General features: G+C 41.6%; 3 protein-coding genes and 7 long non-coding RNA genes across 10 annotated transcripts; all 10 read left to right on the top strand.

Annotated features, from left to right (window-relative positions):
* The first annotated feature begins 1908 nt into the window (after positions 1-1908).
* Positions 1909-2754, top strand: LOC122328490. Its single transcript, XR_006247801.1, has 4 exons — positions 1909-1978; positions 2128-2257; positions 2359-2486; positions 2649-2754. It is a non-coding gene; the product is annotated as an uncharacterized LOC122328490 (long non-coding RNA).
* Positions 2755-3055: 301 nt separating this feature from the next.
* LOC122328433 lies at positions 3056-4501 on the top strand. The gene is made up of 4 exons (XR_006247793.1): positions 3056-3100; positions 3299-3428; positions 3957-4084; positions 4338-4501. It is a non-coding gene; the product is annotated as an uncharacterized LOC122328433 (long non-coding RNA).
* A 1129-nt stretch (positions 4502-5630) lies between these two features.
* Positions 5631-6156, top strand: LOC122328550. Its single transcript, XR_006247806.1, has 3 exons — positions 5631-5732; positions 5822-5917; positions 6126-6156. It is a non-coding gene; the product is annotated as an uncharacterized LOC122328550 (long non-coding RNA).
* A 1012-nt stretch (positions 6157-7168) lies between these two features.
* On the top strand, positions 7169-8593 carry LOC122329162 (sushi, nidogen and EGF-like domain-containing protein 1). Its single transcript, XM_043225362.1, has 5 exons — positions 7169-7427; positions 7526-7621; positions 7772-7901; positions 8003-8130; positions 8294-8593. Exons 2-5 carry the CDS (start codon positions 7526-7528, stop codon positions 8591-8593), a joined length of 654 nt encoding a protein of 217 aa, XP_043081297.1. The 5' UTR covers positions 7169-7427.
* A 109-nt stretch (positions 8594-8702) lies between these two features.
* LOC122328558 lies at positions 8703-9694 on the top strand. The gene is made up of 3 exons (XR_006247807.1): positions 8703-8747; positions 8948-9077; positions 9608-9694. It is a non-coding gene; the product is annotated as an uncharacterized LOC122328558 (long non-coding RNA).
* Positions 9695-11471: 1777 nt separating this feature from the next.
* On the top strand, positions 11472-12972 carry LOC122328435. Its single transcript, XR_006247794.1, has 4 exons — positions 11472-11568; positions 11768-11897; positions 12428-12555; positions 12809-12972. It is a non-coding gene; the product is annotated as an uncharacterized LOC122328435 (long non-coding RNA).
* A 201-nt stretch (positions 12973-13173) lies between these two features.
* Positions 13174-15911, top strand: LOC122329161 (sushi, nidogen and EGF-like domain-containing protein 1). Its single transcript, XM_043225361.1, has 8 exons — positions 13174-13269; positions 13420-13549; positions 13649-13776; positions 13940-14206; positions 14296-14391; positions 14601-14730; positions 15261-15387; positions 15752-15911. Exons 1-8 carry the CDS (start codon positions 13174-13176, stop codon positions 15909-15911), a joined length of 1134 nt encoding a protein of 377 aa, XP_043081296.1.
* Positions 15912-16004: 93 nt separating this feature from the next.
* On the top strand, positions 16005-17020 carry LOC122328412. Its single transcript, XR_006247792.1, has 4 exons — positions 16005-16101; positions 16251-16380; positions 16480-16607; positions 16771-17020. It is a non-coding gene; the product is annotated as an uncharacterized LOC122328412 (long non-coding RNA).
* A 528-nt stretch (positions 17021-17548) lies between these two features.
* LOC122329159 (sushi, nidogen and EGF-like domain-containing protein 1) lies at positions 17549-19903 on the top strand. The gene is made up of 6 exons (XM_043225360.1): positions 17549-17563; positions 18473-18739; positions 18837-18932; positions 19083-19212; positions 19314-19441; positions 19604-19903. The coding sequence occupies exons 1-6, from the start codon at positions 17549-17551 to the stop codon at positions 19901-19903; spliced, it is 936 nt and encodes a 311-aa protein (XP_043081295.1).
* Positions 19904-19958: 55 nt separating this feature from the next.
* LOC122328398 lies at positions 19959-21568 on the top strand. Its single transcript, XR_006247791.1, has 4 exons — positions 19959-20055; positions 20268-20397; positions 20927-21054; positions 21308-21568. It is a non-coding gene; the product is annotated as an uncharacterized LOC122328398 (long non-coding RNA).
* Positions 21569-22969: the final 1401 nt, after the last annotated feature.

Below are 22969 nucleotides of genomic sequence, written 5' to 3'. Positions count from 1 at the left end.
CTTCCCTAACATACCTTTTGCTGCTACTTCAGCTTTCGTCGCTACCTGGGACAGTGTGCCATACTATAATGGTGGAGGGGTAAGACTTACAGTAGTCTTTGATTATCAGTGAGTGGTCCGTCTTGTTCGCGTGGAAGGTTTTGAATGCTGTCTCACTGTGTTTTCAAGGTGGTCACTTTGCAAGTGATTTTAGCCTACAACGTTCATCGTTCTTTCATCCTGATTCGTTATGGAGATGTCGCTGAAACAGAACAACCTTGGCAGGTCAGAGAAGTACTGCTTCTTGTACCAACAACAAAGACAAATACACATATGCGGTTTAGAATGAATTGCTCATAAAAGGGAACGAAAAAGTGAAAGAAAAATCTCTCTCTCTCTCTCTCTCTCTCTCTCTCTCTCTCTCTCTCTCTCTCTCTCTCTCTCTCTCTCTCTTTCAACTGATTGAGAGCGCTATTCTGTTTCTTTACCTTTACAGGCTGGTTATAACACTGTGGACTCTACAAGTTTTTTCACGATCCCTAAAGTGAATGTCTCTGAACTCTCCTCAAGCAGCAATATCAACGTGACGGCTTCATGGTTTTTCCACGTTGATGGCTCACCAATCCGTAAGCCGACGAGTTGTATTGTGGTTTAAACAAGATACTCGGGTGAATTCGCTAAACTTATATTCCCCTGTAGCATGTTGTTCCGGGAGGGTGAAAACCAGAACCTCATGTATAGTTGTGCTTTCTCTGGCATATCGTATTTGAATGCACTTTCGACCTTTTTAAAAGTCAGTTCAGTTGCTGGATTGCAGTGGAGACTCTTACTCTTCAATTCCAGTAAAGGCTGCCAGATGCTGTATTTTTTCCGCAACCTTTCACTGAGAAGGGCAAATTTTCTTCACAGGGCAATTTCTAATCCGCAATAATTTTGTGGCTATAATTCTCCAGCTTCATTTCCTCATTTACCTCATTTATGCAGTCAATCCTCTGCTAAAAATGGAACATATGGAACATAGATATAAACAAGGCTAATAGCGAGCACAATTCTTTCTTAGTAATTTCCCCCTTCAAAGCTGTGACCACTGTAGTGCTTGCAAACTGATGTTTCTCAAAAGACTTAAAGCATTCCTTGTCACTGTCATTTTTCCTAGTGCCAGCTAATTTCCTACCTTTTGGAAATAGAGAAAGAGTAACTCCGCGTTTGGAGGATGGAAGCTCTGAAACCATTGCATTACAACAACCATTCAAATTTTTGGACGCACACTCAACCAGACTTTTGTAAGAACTTTTTTTTTTTGTCATACTTTATCTGCTTGCATCTGAAAGTATGAGTCTTCGTAAATGAGTAAAAGCGGTAGTCGTACTTTGTTCAGACATTGATATTTTATCTACGGAGTTTGTAAATGTTAGATAAAAGACCTTCTGAGTTATATATTTAATTATTAAAAGTTGTGCCAAAAGGCCACCTTCTCGTTCTTTCAACATAAATGTCCCCTGTTATAACACATTCAAATGTTTTGTCCTAAAATTTAGGTGAACAACAATGGCCTTCTAACTTTCACTGAGCCTCTGTCCAACTACATCCCCCTTCTGAGTTCTGGAAGAGATATCATTGCTCCTCTTTGGACTCGCCTTGATAACAGATGTGGAGGAACCATCTCCTACAGAGAAGAAACAAGCAGTGCTGTACTGGCGCAAGTCACTGCAACAGTTGGGCAATACTTCCCTACGTAACCTTTGCCGCCACGTCAGCTTTTTGTGGCTACCTGGGACAGTGTGCCATACTATGAAGGTGGAGGGGTAAGGTCTAATTGTTGCTAATCAACAAATTAGTGTTGATCTGTAAAGTTTTTGTTGTCCCTGTTTTGTTTTTACTCTTGTCTGTTGGTACTTTGAAGATGGCTACTTTTCAAGTGGTTTTAGTCTCCAACGTCCATCGCTCTTTTATCCTGCTCAACTATGGGAACATTTCAGAAACAGAACAAATTTGGCAGGTTAGTGGAGGCAGGTCTTTTAACGTTACGGATGACAAAATTGACAGGAAATTGCTTTTGCCCTTACTTCATGCCTTACATTTGACTAAATAACCAAGTGATATCTGGAACAGATGTAGGACCTAACATTGATTAATTTAATTCCATAGGCTGGATACAGCACAGAGGATTCTGTCAGTTCTTTCACAAGTCCAGCAACCAGTGCCCCACAGCTCTCTTCTAGCAGCAATATCAATGTGAATGGCCGCTGCTCGTTCCATGTTGACGGCTCACCAAACTGTAAGCCAACGCAGCCAGAAGCCCAATCATAACCTGTACTTTTTATGAGCTTGTTTCTTTAACAGAGCTAAAAAATTCCTCCTCGTTTATCGTCTTCTTAGTGCCAACTAATCTCCTGCCTTCTGGGAATAAAGACATAGTGAACCCCCCTGCTGAAGATGGAAGCTCTGGTGTCATTTACTTGCAGCAGCCTTTCAAATACTTTGGACGCACATACAATCAGATCTTTGTAAGTATTACATTGCCACTCTCATTCCCCACACCACCAACCAAGCCCTCTCCCACTACACCACCCACCCGCCACCATTTAATTTCCAAGTTATTTGTGTTTGCCCTCGTTTCTTCAAAATTGTCTTCACAAAATTGTAATAACTGTGGTCTTCAATTTTAGGTGAACAACAATGGCTATCTAACGTTTACTGAGGCACTGACTGCCTCCAGACCCTTTCTGGATTCTGCAAGAGACATCATTGCTCCTCTTTGGACTCGCCTTGACAATAGACACGGTGGAACTATTTCCTATAGAGAGGACACAAGCAGCGCTGTACTAGCACAAGTCACTGCAGATGTTAAGCAATACTTCCCTAACATACCTTTTGCTGCTACTTCAGCTTTCGTCGCTACCTGGGACAGTGTTCCATACTATAATGGTGGAGGGGTAAGACTTACACTAGTCTTTGATTATCAGTGAGTGGTCCGTCTTGTTCGCGTGGAAGGTTTTGAATGCTGTCTCACTGTGTTTTCAAGGTGGTCACTTTGCAAGTGATTTTAGCCTACAACGTTCATCGTTCTTTCATTCTGATCCGTTATGGAGATGTTGCTGAAACAGAACAACCTTGGCAGGTCAGTGAAGTACTGCTTCTTGTACCAACAACAAAGATAAATACACATATGCGGTTTAGAATTAATTGCTCATAAAAGGGAACGAAAAAGTGAAAGAAAAATCTCTCTCTCTCTCTCTCTCTCTCTCTCTCTCTCTCTCTCTCTTCTCTCTCTCTTTCAACTGACTGAGAGCACTGTTCTGTTTCTGTACCTTTACAGGCTGGTTATAACACTGTGGACTCTACAAGTTTTTTCACGATCCCTAAAGCGAATGTCTCTGACCTCTCTTCAAGCAGCAATATCAACTTGACGGCTTCATGGTTTTTCCACGTTGATGGCTCACCAATCCGTAAGCCGACGAGTTGTATTGTGGTTTAAACAAGATACTCGGGTGAATTCGCTAAACTTATATTCCCCTGTAGCATGTTGTTCCGGAGGGTGAAAACCAGAACCTCATGTATAGTTGTGCTTTCTCTGGCATATCGTATTTGAATGCGCTTTCGACCTTTTAAAAGTCAGTTCAGTTGCTGGATTGCAGTGGAGACTCTTACTCTTCAATTCCAGTAAAGGCTGCCAGATGCTGTATTTTTTCCGCAACCTTTCACTGAGAAGGGCAAATTTTCTTCACAGGGCAATTTCTAATCCGCAATAATTTTGTGGCTATAATTCTCCAGCTTCATTTCCTCATTTACCTCATTTATGCAGTCAATCCTCTGCTAAAAATGGAACATATGGAACATAGATATAAACAAGGCTAATAGCGAGCACAATTCTTTCTTAGTAATTTCCCCCTTCAAAGCTGTGACCACTGTAGTGCTTGCAAACTGATGTTTCTCAAAAGACTTAAAGCATTCCTTGTCACTGTCATTTTTCCTAGTGCCAGCTAATTTCCTACCTTTTGGAAATAGAGAAAGAGTAACTCCGCGTTTGGAGGATGGAAGCTCTGAAACCATTGCATTACAACAACCATTCAAATTTTTTGGACGCACACTCAACCAGACTTTTGTAAGAACTTTTTTTTTGTCATACTTTATCTGCTTGCATCTGAAAGTATGAGTCTTCGTAAATGAGTAAAAGCGGTAGTCGTACTTTGTTCAGACATTGATATTTTATCTACGGAGTTTGTAAATGTTAGATAAAAGACCTTCTGAGTTATATATTTAATTATTAAAAGTTGTGCCAAAAGGCCACCTTCTCGTTCTTTCAACATAAATGTCCCCTGTTATAACACATTCAAATGTTTTGTCCTAAAATTTAGGTGAACAACAATGGCCTTCTAACTTTCACTGAGCCTCTGTCCAACTACATCCCCCTTCTGAGTTCTGGAAGAGATATCATTGCTCCTCTTTGGACTCGCCTTGATAACAGATGTGGAGGAACCATCTCCTACAGAGAAGAAACAAGCAGTGCTGTACTGGCGCAAGTCACTGCAACAGTTGGGCAATACTTCCCTAACGTAACCTTTGCCGCTCACGTCAGCTTTTGTGGCTACCTGGGACAGTGTGCCATACTATGAAGGTGGAGGGTAAGGTCTAATTGTTGCTAATCAACAAATTAGTGTTGATCTGTAAAGTTTTTGTTGTCCCTGTTTTGTTTTTACTCTTGTCTGTTGGTACTTTGAAGATGGCTACTTTTCAAGTGGTTCTAGTCTCCAACGTCCATCGCTCTTTATCCTGCTCAACTATGGGAACATTTCAGAAACAGAACAAATTTGGCAGGTTAGTGGAGGCAGGTCTTTTAACGTTACGGATGACAAAATTGACAGGAAATTGCTTTTGCCCTTACTTCATGCCTTACATTTGACTAAATAACCAAGTGATATCTGGAACAGATGTAGGACCTAACATTGATTAATTTAATTCCATAGGCTGGATACAGCACAGAGGATTCTGTCAGTTCTTTCACAAGTCCAGCAACCAGTGCCCCACAGCTCTCTTCTAGCAGCAATATCAATGTGAATGGCCGCTGCTCGCTCCATGTTGACGGCTCACCAAACTGTAAGCCAACGCAGCCAGAAGCCCAATCATAACCTGTACTTTTATGAGCTTGTTTCTTTAACAGAGCTAAAAATTCCTCCTCGTTTATCGTCTTCTTAGTGCCAACTAATCTCCTGCCTTCTGGGAATAAAGACATAGTGAACCCCCTGCTGAAGATGGAAGCTCTCTGGTCATTTACTTGCAGCAGCCTTTCAAATACTTTGGACGCACATACAATCAGATCTTTGTAAGTATTACATTGCCACTCTCATTCCCCACACCACCAACCAAGCCCTCTCTCCCACTACACCACCCACCCGCCACCATTTAATTTCCAAGTTATTTGTGTTTGCCTCGTTTCTTCAAAATTGTCTTCACAAAATTGTAATAACTGTGGTCTTCAATTTTAGGTGAACAACAATGGCTATCTAACGTTTACTGAGGCACTGACTGCCTCCAGACCCTTTCTGGATTCTGCAAGAGACATCATTGCTCCTCTTTGGACTCGCCTTGACAATAAACACGGTGGAACTATCTCCTATAGAGAGGACACAAGCAGCGCTGTACTAGCACAAGTCACTGCAGATGTTAAGCAATACTTCCCTAACATACCTTTTGCTGCTACTTCAGCTTTCGTCGCTACCTGGGACAGTGTTCCATACTATAATGGTGGAGGGGTAAGACTTACAGTAGTCTTTGATTATCAGTGAGTGGTCCGTCTTGTTCGCGTGGAAGGTTTTGAATGCTGTCTCACTGTGTTTTCAAGGTGGTCACTTTGCAAGTGATTTTAGCCTACAACGTTCATCGTTCTTTCATCCTGATCCGTTATGGAGATGTTGCTGAAACAGAACAACCTTGGCAGGTCAGTGAAGTACTGCTTCTTGTACCAACAACAAAGATAAATACACATATGCGGTTTAGAATTAATTGCTCATAAAAGGGAACGAAAAAGTGAAAAAAAAAATCTCTCTCTCTCTCTCTCTCTCTCTCTCTCTCTTTCTCTCTCTCTCTCTCTCTCTCTCTCTCTTTCAACTGACTGAGAGCACTGTTCTGTTTCTGTACCTTTACAGGCTGGTTATAACACTGTGGACTCTACAAGTTTTTTTCACGATCCCTAAAGCGAATGTCTCTGACCTCTCTTCAAGCAGCAATATCAACTTGACGGCTTCATGGTTTTTCCACGTTGATGGCTCACCAATCCGTAAGCCGACGAGTTGTATTGTGGTTTAAACAAGATACTCGGGTGAATTCGCTAAACTTATATTCCCCTGTAGCATGTTGTTCCGGGAGGGCGAAACCAGAACCTCATGTATAGTTGTGCTTTCTCTGGCATATCGTATTTGAATGCGCTTTCGACCTTTTAAAAGTCAGTTCAGTTGCTGGATTGCAGTGGAGACTCTTACTCTTCAATTCCAGTAAAGGCTGCCAGATGCTGTATTTTTCCGCAACCTTTCACTGAGAAGGGCAAATTTTCTTCACAGGGCAATTTCTAATCCGCAATAATTTTGTGGCTATAATTCTCCAGCTTCATTTCCTCATTTACCTCATTTATGCAGTCAATCCTCTGCTAAAAATGGAACATATGGAACATAGATATAAACAAGGCTAATAGCGAGCACAATTCTTTCTTAGTAATTTCCCCTTCAAAGCTGTGACCACTGTAGTGCTTGCAAACTGATGTTTCTCAAAAGACTTAAAGCATTCCTTGTCACTGTCATTTTTCCTAGTGCCAGCTAATTTCCTACCTTTTGGAAATAGAGAAAGAGTAACTCCGCGTTTGGAGGATGGAAGCTCTGAAACCATTGCATTACAACAACCATTCAAATTTTTGGACGACACTCAACCAGACTTTTGTAAGAACTTTTTTCTGTCATACTTTATCTGCTTGCATCTGAAATGATGAGTCTTCGTAAATGAGTAAAAGCGGTAGTCGTACTTTGTTCAGACATTGATATTTTATCTACGGAGTTTGTAAATGTTAGATAAAAGACCTTCTGAGTTATATATTTAATTATTAAAAGTTGTGCCAAAAGGCCACCTTCTCGTTCTTTCAACATAAATGTCCCCTGTTATAACACATTCAAATGTTTTGTCCTAAAATTTAGGTGAACAACAATGGCCTTCTAACTTTCACTGAGCCTCTGTCCAACTACATCCCCCTTCTGAGTTCTGGAAGAGATATCATTGCTCCTCTTTGGACTCGCCTTGATAACAGATGTGGAGGAACCATCTCCTACAGAGAAGAAACAAGCAGTGCTGTACTGGCGCAAGTCACTGCAACAGTTGGGCAATACTTCCCTAACGTAACCTTTGCCGCTACGTCAGCTTTTGTGGCTACCTGGGACAGTGTGCCATACTATGAAGGTGGAGGGGTAAGGTCTAATTGTTGCTAATCAACAAATTAGTGTTGATCTGTAAAGTTTTTGTTGTCCCTGTTTTGTTTTTACTCTTGTCTGTTGGTACTTTGAAGATGGCTACTTTTCAAGTGGTTCTAGTCTCCAACGTCCATCGCTCTTTTATCCTGCTCAACTATGGGAACATTTCAGAAACAGAACAAATTTGGCAGGTTAGTGGAGGCAGGTCTTTTTAACGTTACGGATGACAAAATTGACAGGAAATTGCTTTTGCCCTTACTTCATGCCTTACATTTGACTAAATAACCAAGTGATATCTGGAACAGATGTAGGACCTAACATTGATTAATTTAATTCCATAGGCTGGATACAGCACAGAGGATTCTGTCAGTTCTTTCACAAGTCCAGCAACCAGTGCCCCACAGCTCTCTTCTAGCAGCAATATCAATGTGAATGGCCGCTGCTCGTTCCATGTTGACGGCTCACCAAACTGTAAGCCAACGCAGCCAGAAGCCCAATCATAACCTGTACTTTTTATGAGCTTGTTTCTTTAACAGAGCTAAAAAATTCCTCCTCGTTTATCGTCTTCTTAGTGCCAACTAATCTCCTGCCTTCTGGGAATAAAGACATAGTGAACCCCCCTGCTGAAGATGGAAGCTCTGGTGTCATTTACTTGCAGCAGCCTTTCAAATACTTTGGACGCACATACAATCAGATCTTTGTAAGTATTACATTGCCACTCTCATTCCCCACACCACCAACCAAGCCCTCTCCCCACTACACCACCCACCCGCCACCATTTAATTTCCAAGTTATTTGTGTTTGCCCTCGTTTCTTCAAAATTGTCTTCACAAAATTGTAATAACTGTGGTCTTCAATTTTAGGTGAACAACAATGGCTATCTAACGTTTACTGAGGCACTGACTGCCTCCAGACCCTTTCTGGATTCTGCAAGAGACATCATTGCTCCTCTTTGGACTCGCCTTGACAATAAACACGGTGGAACTATCTCCTATAGAGAGGACACAAGCAGCGTTGTACTAGCACAAGTCACTGCAGATGTTAAGCAATACTTCCCTAACATACCTTTTGCTGCTACTTCAGCTTTCGTCGCTACCTGGGACAGTGTTCCATACTATAATGGTGGAGGGGTAAGACTTACAGTAGTCTTTGATTATCAGTGAGTGGTCCGTCTTGTTCGCGTGGAAGGTTTTGAATGCTGTCTCACTGTGTTTTCAAGGTGGTCACTTTGCAAGTGATTTTAGCCTACAACGCGTTCATCGTTCTTTCATCCTGATCCGTTATGGAGATGTTGCTGAAACAGAACAACCTTGGCAGGTCAGTGAAGTACTGCTTCTTGTACCAACAACAAAGATAAATACACATATGCGGTTTAGAATTAATTGCTCATAAAAGGGAACGAAAAAGTGAAAAAAAATCTCTCTCTCTCTCTCTCTCTCTCTCTCTCTCTCTCTCTCTCTCTCTCTCTCTCTCTTTCAACTGACTGAGAGCACTGTTCTGTTTCTGTACCTTTACAGGCTGGTTATAACACTGTGGACTCTACAAGTTTTTTCACGATCCCTAAAGCGAATGTCTCTGACCTCTCTTCAAGCAGCAATATCAACTTGACGGCTTCATGGTTTTTCCACGTTGATGGCTCACCAATCCGTAAGCCGGACGAGTTGTATTGTGGTTTAAACAAGATACTCGGGTGAATTCGCTAAACTTATATTCCCCTGTAGCATGTTGTTCCGGAGGGCGAAAACCAGAACCTCATGTATAGTTGTGCTTTCTCTGGCATATCGTATTTGAATGCGCTTTTCGACCTTTTTAAAAGTCAGTTCAGTTGCTGGATTGCAGTGGAGACTCTTACTCTTCAATTCCAGTAAAGGCTGCCAGATGCTGTATTTTTCCGCAACCTTTCACTGAGAAGGGCAAATTTTCTTCACAGGGCAATTTCTAATCCGCAATAATTTTGTGGCTATAATTCTCCAGCTTCATTTCCTCATTTACCTCATTTATGCAGTCAATCCTCTGCTAAAAATGGAACATATGGAACATAGATATAAACAAGGCTAATAGCGAGCACAATTCTTTCTTAGTAATTTCCCCCTTCAAAGCTGTGACCACTGTAGTGCTTGCAAACTGATGTTTCTCAAAAGACTTAAAGCATTCCTTGTCACTGTCATTTTTCCTAGTGCCAGCTAATTTCCTACCTTTTGGAAATAGAGAAAGAGTAACTCCGCGTTTGGAGGATGGAAGCTCTGAAACCATTGCATTACAACAACCATTCAAATTTTTGGACGCACACTCAACCAGACTTTTGTAAGAACTTTTTTCTGTCATACTTTATCTGCTTGCATCTGAAATGATGAGTCTTCGTAAATGAGTAAAAGCGGTAGTCGTACTTTGTTCAGACATTGATATTTTATCTACGGAGTTTGTAAATGTTAGATAAAAGACCTTCTGAGTTATATATTTAATTATTAAAAGTTGTGCCAAAAGGCCACCTTCTCGTTCTTTCAACATAAATGTCCCCTGTTATAACACATTCAAATGTTTTGTCCTAAAATTTAGGTGAACAACAATGGCCTTCTAACTTTCACTGAGCCTCTGTCCAACTACATCCCCCTTCTGAGTTCTGGAAGAGATATCATTGCTCCTCTTTGGACTCGCCTTGATAACAGATGTGGAGGAACCATCTCCTACAGAGAAGAAACAAGCAGTGCTGTACTGGCGCAAGTCACTGCAACAGTTGGGCAATACTTCCCTAACGTAACCTTTGCCGCTACGTCAGCTTTGTGGCTACCTGGGACAGTGTGCCATACTATGAAGGTGGAGGGTAAGGTCTAATTGTTGCTAATCAACAAATTAGTGTTGATCTGTAAAGTTTTTGTTGTCCCTGTTTTGTTTTTACTCTTGTCTGTTGGTACTTTGAAGATGGCTACTTTTCAAGTGGTTCTAGTCTCCAACGTCCATCGCTCTTTATCCTGCTCAACTATGGGAACATTTCAGAAACAGAACAAATTTGGCAGGTTAGTGGAGGCAGGTCTTTTTAACGTTACGGATGACAAAATTGACAGGAAATTGCTTTTGCCCTTACTTCATGCCTTACATTTGACTAAATAACCAAGTGATATCTGGAACAGATGTAGGACCTAACATTGATTAATTTAATTCCATAGGCTGGATACAGCACAGAGGATTCTGTCAGTTCTTTCACAAGTCCAGCAACCAGTGCCCCACAGCTCTCTTCTAGCAGCAATATCAATGTGAATGGCCGCTGCTCGTTTCCATGTTGACGGCTCACCAAACTGTAAGCCAACGCAGCCAGAAGCCCAATCATAACCTGTACTTTTTATGAGCTTGTTTCTTTAACAGAGCTAAAAAATTCCTCCTCGTTTATCGTCTTCTTAGTGCCAACTAATCTCCTGCCTTCTGGGAATAAAGACATAGTGAACCCCTGCTGAAGATGGAAGCTCTGGTGTCATTTACTTGCAGCAGCCTTTCAAATACTTTGGACGCACATACAATCAGATCTTTGTAAGTATTACATTGCCACTCTCATTCCCACACCACCAACCAAGCCCTCTCCCCACTACACCACCCACCCGCCACCATTTAATTTCCAAGTTATTTGTGTTTGCCCTCGTTTCTTCAAAATTGTCTTCACAAAATTGTAATAACTGTGGTCTTCAATTTTAGGTGAACAACAATGGCTATCTAACGTTTACTGAGGCACTGACTGCCTCCAGACCCTTTCTGGATTCTGCAAGAGACATCATTGCTCCTCTTTGGACTCGCCGCCTTGACAATAGACACGGTGGAACTATCTCCTATAGAGAGGACACAAGCAGCGCTGTACTAGCACAAGTCACTGCAGATGTTAAGCAATACTTCCCTAACATACCTTTGCTGCTACTTCAGCTTTCGTCGCTACCTGGGACAGTGTTCCATACTATAATGGTGGAGGGGTAAGACTTACAGTAGTCTTTGATTATCAGTGAGTGGTCCGTCTTGTTCGCGTGGAAGGTTTTGAATGCTGTCTCACTGTGTTTTCAAGGTGGTCACTTTGCAAGTGATTTTAGCCTACAACGTTCATCGTTCTTTCATCCTGATCCGTTATGGAGATGTTGCTGAAACAGAACAACCTTGGCAGGTCAGTGAAGTACTGCTTCTTGTACCAACAACAAAGATAAATACACATATGCGGTTTAGAATTAATTGCTCATAAAAGGGAACGAAAAAGTGAAAGAAAAATCTCTCTCTCTCTCTCTCTCTCTCTCTCTCTCTCTCTCTCTCTCTCTCTCTCTCTTTCAACTGACTGAGAGCACTGTTCTGTTTCTGTACCTTTACAGGCTGGTTATAACACTGTGGACTCTACAAGTTTTTTCACGATCCCTAAAGCGAATGTCTCTGACCTCTCTTCAAGCAGCAATATCAACTTGACGGCTTCATGGTTTTTCCACGTTGATGGCTCACCAATCCGTAAGCCGACGAGTTGTATTGTGGTTTAAACAAGATACTCGGGTGAATTCGCTAAACTTATATTCCCCTGTAGCATGTTGTTCCGGGAGGGCGAAAACCAGAACCTCATGTATAGTTGTGCTTTCTCTGGCATATCGTATTTGAATGCGCTTTCGACCTTTTTAAAAGTCAGTTCAGTTGCTGGATTGCAGTGGAGACTCTTACTCTTCAATTCCAGTAAAGGCTGCCAGATGCTGTATTTTTTCCATAACCTTTCACTGAGAAGGGCAAATTTTCTTCACAGGGCAATTTCTAATCCGCAATAATTTTGTGGCTATAATTCTCCAGCTTCATTTCCTCATTTACCTCATTTATGCAGTCAATCCTCTGCTAAAAATGGAACATATGGAACATAGATATAAACAAGGCTAATAGCGAGCACAATTCTTTCTTAGTAATTTCCCCCTTCAAAGCTGTGACCACTGTAGTGCTTGCAAACTGATGTTTCTCAAAAGACTTAAAGCATTCCTTGTCACTGTCATTTTTCCTAGTGCCAGCTAATTTCCTACCTTTTGGAAATAGAGAAAGAGTAACTCCGCGTTTGGAGGATGGAAGCTCTGAAACCATTGCATTACAACAACCATTCAAATTTTTTGGACGCACACTCAACCAGACTTTTGTAAGAACTTTTTTTCTGTCATACTTTATCTGCTTGCATCTGAAATGATGAGTCTTCGTAAATGAGTAAAAGCGGTAGTCGTACTTTGTTCAGACATTGATATTTTATCTACGGAGTTTGTAAATGTTAGATAAAAGACCTTCTGAGTTATATATTTAATTATTAAAAGTTGTGCCAAAAGGCCACCTTCTCGTTCTTTCAACATAAATGTCCCCTGTTATAACACATTCAAATGTTTTGTCCTAAAATTTAGGTGAACAACAATGGCCTTCTAACTTTCACTGAGCCTCTGTCCAACTACATCCCCCTTCTGAGTTCTGGAAGAGATATCATTGCTCCTCTTTGGACTCGCCTTGATAACAGATGTGGAGGAACCATCTCCTACAGAGAAGAAACAAGCAGTGCTGTACTGGCGCAAGTCACTGCAACAGTTGGGCAATACTTCCCTAACGTAACCTTTGCCGCCACGTCAGCTTTTTGTGGCTACCTGGGACAGTGTGCCATACTATGAAGGTGGAGGGTAAGGTCTAATTGTTGCTAATCAACAAATTAGTGTTGATCTGTAAAGTTTTTGTTGTCCCTGTTTTGTTTTTACTCTTGTCTGTTGGTACTTTGAAGATGGCTACTTTTCAAGTGGTTCTAGTCTCCAACGTCCATCGCTCTTTTATCCTGCTCAACTATGGGAACATTTCAGAAACAGAACAAATTTGGCAGGTTAGTGGAGGCAGGTCTTTTTAACGTTACGGATGACAAAATTGACAGGAAATTGCTTTTGCCCTTACTTCATGCCTTACATTTGACTAAATAACCAAGTGATATCTGGAACAGATGTAGGACCTAACATTGATTAATTTAATTCCATAGGCTGGATACAGCACAGAGGATTCTGTCAGTTCTTTCACAAGTCCAGCAACCAGTGCCCCACAGCTCTCTTCTAGCAGCAATATCAATGTGAATGGCCGCTGCTCGTTCCATGTTGACGGCTCACCAAACTGTAAGCCAACGCAGCCAGAAGCCCAATCATAACCTGTACTTTTATGAGCTTGTTTCTTTAACAGAGCTAAAAATTCCTCCTCGTTTATCGTCTTCTTAGTGCCAACTAATCTCCTGCCTTCTGGGAATAAAGACATAGTGAACCCCCCTGCTGAAGATGGAAGCTCTGGTGTCATTTACTTGCAGCAGCCTTTCAAATACTTTGGACGCACATACAATCAGATCTTTGTAAGTATTACATTGCCACTCTCATTCCCCACACCACCAACCAAGCCCTCTCCCCACTACACCACCCACCCGCCACCATTTAATTTCCAAGTTATTTGTGTTTGCCCTCGTTTCTTCAAAATTGTCTTCACAAAATTGTAATAACTGTGGTCTTCAATTTTAGGTGAACAACAATGGCTATCTAACGTTTACTGAGGCACTGACTGCCTCCAGACCCTTTCTGGATTCTGCAAGAGACATCATTGCTCCTCTTTGGACTCGCCTTGACAATAGACACGGTGGAACTATCTCCTATAGAGAGGACACAAGCAGCGCTGTACTAGCACAAGTCACTGCAGATGTTAAGCAATACTTCCCTAACATACCTTTTGCTGCTACTTCAGCTTTCGTCGCTACCTGGGACAGTGTTCCATACTATAATGGTGGAGGGGTAAGACTTACACTAGTCTTTGATTATCAGTGAGTGGTCCGTCTTGTTCGCGTGGAAGGTTTTGAATGCTGTCTCACTGTGTTTTCAAGGTGGTCACTTTGCAAGTGATTTTAGCCTACAACGTTCATCGTTCTTTCATCCTGATCCGTTATGGAGATGTTGCTGAAACAGAACAACCTTGGCAGGTCAGTGAAGTACTGCTTCTTGTACCAACAACAAAGACAAATACACATATGCGGTTTAGAATTAATTGCTCATAAAAGGGAATGAAAAAAAGTGAAAGAAAAATCTCTCTCTCTCTCTCTCTCTCTCTCTCTCTCTCTCTCTCTCTCTCTCTCTCTCTCTCTCTCTTTCAACTGACTGAGAGCACTGTTCTGTTTCTGTACCTTTACAGGCTGGTTATAACACTGTGGACTCTACAAGTTTTTTCACGATCCCTAAAGCGAATGTCTCTGACCTCTCTTCAAGCAGCAATATCAACTTGACGGCTTCATGGTTTTTCCACGTTGATGGCTCACCAATCCGTAAGCCGACGAGTTGTATTGTGGTTTAAACAAGATACTCGGGTGAATTCGCTAAACTTATATTCCCCTGTAGCATGTTGTTCCGGGAGGGCGAAAACCAGAACCTCATGTATAGTTGTGCTTTCTCTGGCATATCGTATTTGAATGCGCTTTCGACCTTTTTAAAAGTCAGTTCAGTTGCTGGATTGCAGTGGAGACTCTTACTCTTCAATTCCAGTAAAGGCTGCCAGATGCTGTATTTTTTCCGCAACCTTTCACTGAGAAGGGCAAATTTTCTTCACAGGGCAATTTCTAATCCGCAATAATTTTGTGGCTATAATTCTCCAGCTTCATTTCCTCATTTACCTCATTTATGCAGTCAATCCTCTGCTAAAAATGGAACATATGGAACATAGATATAAACAAGGCTAATAGCGAGCACAATTCTTTCTTAGTAATTTCCCCCTTCAAAGCTGTGACCACTGTAGTGCTTGCAAACTGATGTTTCTCAAAAGACTTAAAGCATTCCTTGTCACTGTCATTTTTCCTAGTGCCAGCTAATTTCCTACCTTTTGGAAATAGAGAAAGAGTAACTCCGCGTTTGGAGGATGGAAGCTCTGAAACCATTGCATTACAACAACCATTCAAATTTTTGGACGCACACTCAACCAGACTTTTGTAAGAACTTTTTTTTCTGTCATACTTTATCTGCTTGCATCTGAAATGATGAGTCTTCGTAAATGAGTAAAAGCGGTAGTCGTACTTTGTTCAGACATTGATATTTTATCTACGGAGTTTGTAAATGTTAGATAAAAGACCTTCTGAGTTATATATTTAATTATTAAAAGTTGTGCCAAAAGGCCACCTTCTCGTTCTTTCAACATAAATGTCCCCTGTTATAACACATTCAAATGTTTTGTCCTAAAATTTAGGTGAACAACAATGGCCTTCTAACTTTCACTGAGCCTCTGTCCAACTACATCCCCCTTCTGAGTTCTGGAAGAGATATCATTGCTCCTCTTTGGACTCGCCTTGATAACAGATGTGGAGGAACCATCTCCTACAGAGAAGAAACAAGCAGTGCTGTACTGGCGCAAGTCACTGCAACAGTTGGGCAATACTTCCCTAACGTAACCTTTGCCGCACGTCAGCTTTTGTGGCTACCTGGGACAGTGTGCCATACTATGAAGGTGGAGGGGTAAGGTCTAATTGTTGCTAATCAACAAATTAGTGTTGATCTGTAAAGTTTTTGTTGTCCCTGTTTTGTTTTTACTCTTGTCTGTTGGTACTTTGAAGATGGCTACTTTTCAAGTGGTTCTAGTCTCCAACGTCCATCGCTCTTTTATCCTGCTCAACTATGGGAACATTTCAGAAACAGAACAAATTTGGCAGGTTAGTGGAGGCAGGTCTTTTAACGTTACGGATGACAAAATTGACAGGAAATTGCTTTTGCCCTTACTTCATGCCTTACATTTGACTAAATAACCAAGTGATATCTGGAACAGATGTAGGACCTAACATTGATTAATTTAATTCCATAGGCTGGATACAGCACAGAGGATTCTGTCAGTTCTTTCACAAGTCCAGCAACCAGTGCCCCACAGCTCTCTTCTAGCAGCAATATCAATGTGAATGGCCGCTGCTCGTTCCATGTTGACGGCTCACCAAACTGTAAGCCAACGCAGCCAGAAGCCCAATCATAACCTGTACTTTTATGAGCTTGTTTCTTTAACAGAGCTAAAAATTCCTCCTCGTTTATCGTCTTCTTAGTGCCAACTAATCTCCTGCCTTCTGGGAATAAAGACATAGTGAACCCCCCTGCTGAAGATGGAAGCTCTGGTGTCATTTACTTGCAGCAGCCTTTCAAATACTTTGGACGCACATACAATCAGATCTTTGTAAGTATTACATTGCCACTCTCATTCCCCACACCACCAACCAAGCCCTCTCCCCACTACACCACCCACCCGCCACCATTTAATTTCCAAGTTATTTGTGTTTGCCCTCGTTTCTTCAAAATTGTCTTCACAAAATTGTAATAACTGTGGTCTTCAATTTTAGGTGAACAACAATGGCTATCTAACGTTTACTGAGGCACTGACTGCCTCCAGACCCTTTCTGGATTCTGCAAGAGACATCATTGCTCCTCTTTGGACTCGCCTTGACAATAGACACGGTGGAACTATCTCCTATAGAGAGGACACAAGCAGCGCTGTACTAGCACAAGTCACTGCAGATGTTAAGCAATACTTCCCTAACATACCTTTTGCTGCTACTTCAGCTTTCGTCGCTACCTGGGACAGTGTTCCATACTATAATGGTGGAGGGTAAGACTTACAGTAGTCTTTGATTATCAGTGAGTGGTCCGTCTTGTTCGCGTGGAAGGTTTTGAATGCTGTCTCACTGTGTTTTCAAGGTGGTCACTTTGCAAGTGATTTTAGCCTACAACGTTCATCGTTCTTTCATCCTGATCCGTTATGGAGATGTTGCTGAAACAGAACAACCTTGGCAGGTCAGTGAAGTACTGCTTCTTGTACCAACAACAAAGATAAATACACATATGCGGTTTAGAATTAATTGCTCATAAAAGGGAACGAAAAAGTGAAAGAAAAATCTCTCTCTCTCTCTCTCTCTCTCTCTCTCTCTCTCTCTCTCTCTCTCTCTCTCTCTCTCTCTCTCTTTCAACTGACTGAGAGCACTGTTCTGTTTCTGTACCTTTACAGGCTGGTTATAACACTGTGGACTCTACAAGTTTTTTTCACGATCCCTAAAGCGAATGTCTCTGACCTCTCTTCAAGCAGCAATATCAACTTGACGGCTTCATGGTTTTTCCACGTTGATGGCTCACCAATCCGTAAGCCCGACGAGTTGTATTGTGGTTTAAACAAGATACTCGGGTGAATTCGCTAAATTTATATTCCCCTGTAGCATGTTGTTCCGGAGGGCGAAAACCAGAACCTCATGTATAGTTGTGCTTTCTCTGGCATATCGTATTTGAATGCGCTTTCGACCTTTTAAAAGTCAGTTCAGTTGCTGGATTGCAGTGGAGACTCTTACTCTTCAATTCCAGTAAAGGCTGCCAGATGCTGTATTTTTTCCGCAACCTTTCACTGAGAAGGGCAAATTTTCTTCACAGGGCAATTTCTAATCCGCAATAATTTTGTGGCTATAATTCTCCAGCTTCATTTCCTCATTTACCTCATTTATGCAGTCAATCCTCTGCTAAAAATGGAACATATGGAACATAGATATAAACAAGGCTAATAGCGAGCACAATTCTTTCTTAGTAATTTCCCCCTTCAAAGCTGTGACCACTGTAGTGCTTGCAAACTGATGTTTCTCAAAAGACTTAAAGCATTCCTTGTCACTGTCATTTTTCCTAGTGCCAGCTAATTTCCTACCTTTTGGAAATAGAGAAAGAGTAACTCAGCGTTTGGAGGATGGAAGCTCTGAAACCATTGCATTACAACAACCATTCAAATTTTTGGACGCACACTCAACCAGACTTTTGTAAGAACTTTTTTTTGTCATACTTTATCTGCTTGCATCTGAAATGATGAGTCTTCGTAAATGAGTAAAAGCGGTAGTCGTACTTTTGTTCAGACATTGATATTTTATCTACGGAGTTTGTAAATGTTAGATAAAAGACCTTCTGAGTTATATATTTAATTATTAAAAGTTGTGCCAAAAGGCCACCTTCTCGTTCTTTCAACATAAATGTCCCCTGTTATAACACATTCAAATGTTTTGTCCTAAAATTTAGGTGAACAACAATGGCCTTCTAACTTTCACTGAGCCTCTGTCCAACTACATCCCCCTTCTGAGTTCTGGAAGAGATATCATTGCTCCTCTTTGGACTCGCCTTGATAACAGATGTGGAGGAACCATCTCCTACAGAGAAGAAACAAGCAGTGCTGTACTGGCGCAAGTCACTGCAACAGTTGGGCAATACTTCCCTAACGTAACCTTTGCCGCTACGTCAGCTTTTGTGGCTACCTGGGACAGTGTGCCATACTATGAAGGTGGAGGGGTAAGGTCTAATTGTTGCTAATCAACAAATTAGTGTTGATCTGTAAAGTTTTGTTGTCCCTGTTTTGTTTTTACTCTTGTCTGTTGGTACTTTGAAGATGGCTACTTTTCAAGTGGTTCTAGTCTCCAACGTCCATCGCTCTTTTATCCTGCTCAACTATGGGAACATTTCAGAAACAGAACAAATTTGGCAGGTTAGTGGAGGCAGGTCTTTTTAACGTTACGGATGACAAAATTGACAGGAAATTGCTTTTGCCCTTACTTCATGCCTTACATTTGACTAAATAACCAAGTGATATCTGGAACAGATGTAGGACCTAACATTGATTAATTTAATTCCATAGGCTGGATACAGCACAGAGGATTCTGTCAGTTCTTTCACAAGTCCAGCAACCAGTGCCCCACAGCTCTCTTCTAGCAGCAATATCAATGTGAATGGCCGCTGCTCGTTCCATGTTGACGGCTCACCAAACTGTAAGCCAACGCAGCCAGAAGCCCAATCATAACCTGTACTTTTTATGAGCTTGTTTCTTTAACAGAGCTAAAAAATTCCTCCTCGTTTATCGTCTTCTTAGTGCCAACTAATCTCCTGCCTTCTGGGAATAAAGACATAGTGAACCCCCCTGCTGAAGATGGAAGCTCTGGTGTCATTTACTTGCAGCAGCCTTTCAAATACTTTGGACGCACATACAATCAGATCTTCGTAAGTATTACATTGCCACTCTCATTCTCCACACCACCAACCAAGCCCCTCCCCACTACACCACCCACCCGCCACCATTTAATTTCCAAGTTATTTGTGTTTGCCCTCGTTTCTTCAAAATTGTCTTCACAAAATTGAAATAACTGTGGTCTTCAATTTTAGGTGAACAACAATGGCTATCTAACGTTTACTGAGGCACTGACTGCCTCCAGACCCTTTCTGGATTCTGCAAGAGACATCATTGCTCCTCTTTGGACTCGCCTTGACAATAGACACGGTGGAACTATCTCCTATAGAGAGGACACAAGCAGCGCTGTACTAGCACAAGTCACTGCAGATGTTAAGCAATACTTCCCTAACATACCTTTTGCTGCTACTTCAGCTTTTGTCGCTACCTGGGACAGTGTGCCATACTATAATGGTGGAGGGGTAAGACTTACAGTAGTCTTTGATTATCAGTGAGTGGTCCGTCTTGTTCGCGTGGAAGGTTTTGAATGCTGTCTCACTGTGTTTTCAAGGTGGTCACTTTGCAAGTGATTTTAGCCTACAACGTTCATCGTTCTTTCATCCTGATCCGTTATGGAGATGTTGCTGAAACAGAACAACCTTGGCAGGTCAGTGAAGTACTGCTTCTTGTACCAACAACAAAGATAAATACACATATGCGGTTTAGAATTAATTGCTCATAAAAGGGAACGAAAAAGTGAAAGAAAATGTCTCTCTCTCTCTCTCTCTCTCTCTCTCTCTCTCTCTCTCTCTCTCTCTCTCTCTCTCTCTCTCTCTTTCAACTGACTGAGAGCACTGTTCTGTTTCTGTACCTTTACAGGCTGGTTATAACACTGTGGACTCTACAAGTTTTTTCACGATCCCTAAAGCGAATGTCTCTGACCTCTCTTCAAGCAGCAATATCAACTTGACGGCTTCATGGTTTTTCCACGTTGATGGCTCACCAATCCGTAAGCCGACGAGTTGTATTGTGGTTTAAACAAGATACTCGGGTGAATTCGCTAAACTTATATTCCCCTGTAGCATGTTGTTCCGGGAGGGCGAAAACCAGAACCTCATGTATAGTTGTGCTTTCTCTGGCATATCGTATTTGAATGCGCTTTCGACCTTTTTAAAAGTCAGTTCAGTTGCTGGATTGCAGTGGAGACTCTTACTCTTCAATTCCAGTAAAGGCTGCCAGATGCTGTATTTTTTCCGCAACCTTTCACTGAGAAGGGCAAATTTTCTTCACAGGGCAATTTCTAATCCGCAATAATTTTGTGGCTATAATTCTCCAGCTTCATTTCCTCATTTACCTCATTTATGCAGTCAATCCTCTGCTAAAAATGGAACATATGGAACATAGATATAAACAAGGCTAATAGCGAGCACAATTCTTTCTTAGTAATTCCCCCTTCAAAGCTGTGACCACTGTAGTGCTTGCAAACTGATGTTTCTCAAAAGACTTAAAGCATTCCTTGTCACTGTCATTTTTCCTAGTGCCAGCTAATTTCCTACCTTTTGGAAATAGAGAAAGAGTAACTCCGCGTTTGGAGGATGGAAGCTCTGAAACCATTGCATTACAACAACCATTCAAATTTTTTGGACGCACACTCAACCAGACTTTTGTAAGAACTTTTTTTCTGTCATACTTTATCTGCTTGCATCTGAAATGATGAGTCTTCGTAAATGAGTAAAAGCGGTAGTCGTACTTTGTTCAGACATTGATATTTTATCTACGGAGTTTGTAAATGTTAGATAAAAGACCTTCTGAGTTATATATTTAATTATTAAAAGTTGTGCCAAAAGGCCACCTTCTCGTTCTTTCAACATAAATGTCCCCTGTTATAACACATTCAAATGTTTTGTCCTAAAATTTAGGTGAACAACAATGGCCTTCTAACTTTCACTGAGCCTCTGTCCAACTACATCCCCCTTCTGAGTTCTGGAAGAGATATCATTGCTCCTCTTTGGACTCGCCTTGATAACAGATGTGGAGGAACCATCTCCTACAGAGAAGAAACAAGCAGTGCTGTACTGGCGCAAGTCACTGCAACAGTTGGGCAATACTTCCCTAACGTAACCTTTGCCGCTACGTCAGCTTTTGTGGCTACCTGGGACAGTGTGCCATACTATGAAGGTGGAGGGGTAAGGTCTAATTGTTGCTAATCAACAAATTAGTGTTGATCTGTAAAGTTTTTGTTGTCCCTGTTTTGTTTTTACTCTTGTCTGTTGGTACTTTGAAGATGGCTACTTTTCAAGTGGTTCTAGTCTCCAACGTCCATCGCTTTTTATCCTGCTCAACTATGGGAACATTTCAGAAACAGAACAAATTTGGCAGGTTAGTGGAGGCAGGTCTTTTTTAACGTTACGGATGACAAAATTGAAATTGACAGGAAATTGCTTTTGCCCTTACTTCATGCCTTACATTTGACTAAATAACCAAGTGATATCTGGAACAGATGTAGGACCTAACATTGATTAATTTAATTCCATAGGCTGGATACAGCACAGAGGATTCTGTCAGTTCTTTCACAAGTCCAGCAACCAGTGCCCCACAGCTCTCTTCTAGCAGCAATATCAATGTGAATGGCCGCTGCTCGTTTCCATGTTGACGGCTCACCAAACTGTAAGCCAACGCAGCCAGAAGCCCAATCATAACCTGTACTTTTTATGAGCTTGTTTCTTTAACAGAGCTAAAAAATTCCTCCTCGTTTATCGTCTTCTTAGTGCCAACTAATCTCCTGCCTTCTGGGAATAAAGACATAGTGAACCCCCCTGCTGAAGATGGAAGCTCTGGTGTCATTTACTTGCAGCAGCCTTTCAAATACTTTGGACGCACATACAATCAGATCTTCGTAAGTATTACGTTGCCACTCTCATTCCCCACACCACCAACCAAGCCCTCTCCCCACTACACCACCCACCCGCCACCATTTAATTTCCAAGTTATTTGTGTTTGCCCTCGTTTCTTCAAAATTGTCTTCACAAAATTGAAATAACTGTGGTCTTCAATTTTAGGTGAACAACAATGGCTATCTAACGTTTACTGAGGCACTGACTGCCTCCAGACCCTTTCTGGATTCTGCAAGAGACATCATTGCTCCTCTTTGGACTCGCCTTGACAATAGACACGGTGGAACTATCTCCTATAGAGAGGACACAAGCAGCGCTGTACTAGCACAAATCACTGCAGATGTTAAGCAATACTTCCCTAACATACCTTTGCTGCTACTTCAGCTTTTTTGTCGCTACCTGGGACAGTGTGCCATACTATAATGGTGGAGGGGTAAGACTTACAGTAGTCTTTGATTATCAGTGAGTGGTCCGTCTTGTTCGCGTGGAAGGTTTTGAATGCTGTCTCACTGTGTTTTCAAGGTGGTCACTTTGCAAGTGATTTTAGCCTACAACGTTCATCGTTCTTTCATCCTGATTCGTTATGGAGATGTCGCTGAAACAGAACAACCTTGGCAGGTCAGAGAAGTACTGCTTCTTTACAACATTGTACGGTTTAGAATTAATTCTCTAAAAGGGAACGAAAAA

The sequence above is a fragment of the Puntigrus tetrazona genome, chromosome 23 (assembly GCF_018831695.1).
Source record: "Puntigrus tetrazona isolate hp1 chromosome 23, ASM1883169v1, whole genome shotgun sequence".
Classification (NCBI taxonomy): Eukaryota; Metazoa; Chordata; class Actinopteri; order Cypriniformes; family Cyprinidae; genus Puntigrus; species Puntigrus tetrazona.
This window is presented reverse-complemented; position numbering and strand designations above follow the sequence as displayed.

Bases quoted from the DNA above. Each gene is read 5' to 3' on its own strand.
- LOC122329159 (XM_043225360.1), top strand. The intron at 18,740-18,836 runs GTAAGGTCTAAT...GGTACTTTGAAG, and splicing joins CATACTATGAAGGTGGAGGG to ATGGCTACTTTTCAAGTGGT. The intron at 19,442-19,603 runs GTAAGTATTACA...CTTCAATTTTAG, and splicing joins GCACATACAATCAGATCTTC to GTGAACAACAATGGCTATCT.
- LOC122329162 (XM_043225362.1), top strand. From the start codon at position 7,526: ATGGCTACTTTTCAAGTGGTTCTAGTCTCCAACGTCCATCGCTCTTTT. The intron at 7,622-7,771 runs GTTAGTGGAGGC...TTAATTCCATAG, and splicing joins AAACAGAACAAATTTGGCAG to GCTGGATACAGCACAGAGGA. The intron at 7,902-8,002 runs GTAAGCCAACGC...TCGTCTTCTTAG, and splicing joins TGTTGACGGCTCACCAAACT to TGCCAACTAATCTCCTGCCT.
- LOC122329161 (XM_043225361.1), top strand. From the start codon at position 13,174: ATGGCTACTTTTCAAGTGGTTCTAGTCTCCAACGTCCATCGCTCTTTT. The intron at 13,270-13,419 runs GTTAGTGGAGGC...TTAATTCCATAG, and splicing joins AAACAGAACAAATTTGGCAG to GCTGGATACAGCACAGAGGA. The intron at 14,207-14,295 runs GTAAGACTTACA...TGTGTTTTCAAG, and splicing joins CATACTATAATGGTGGAGGG to GTGGTCACTTTGCAAGTGAT.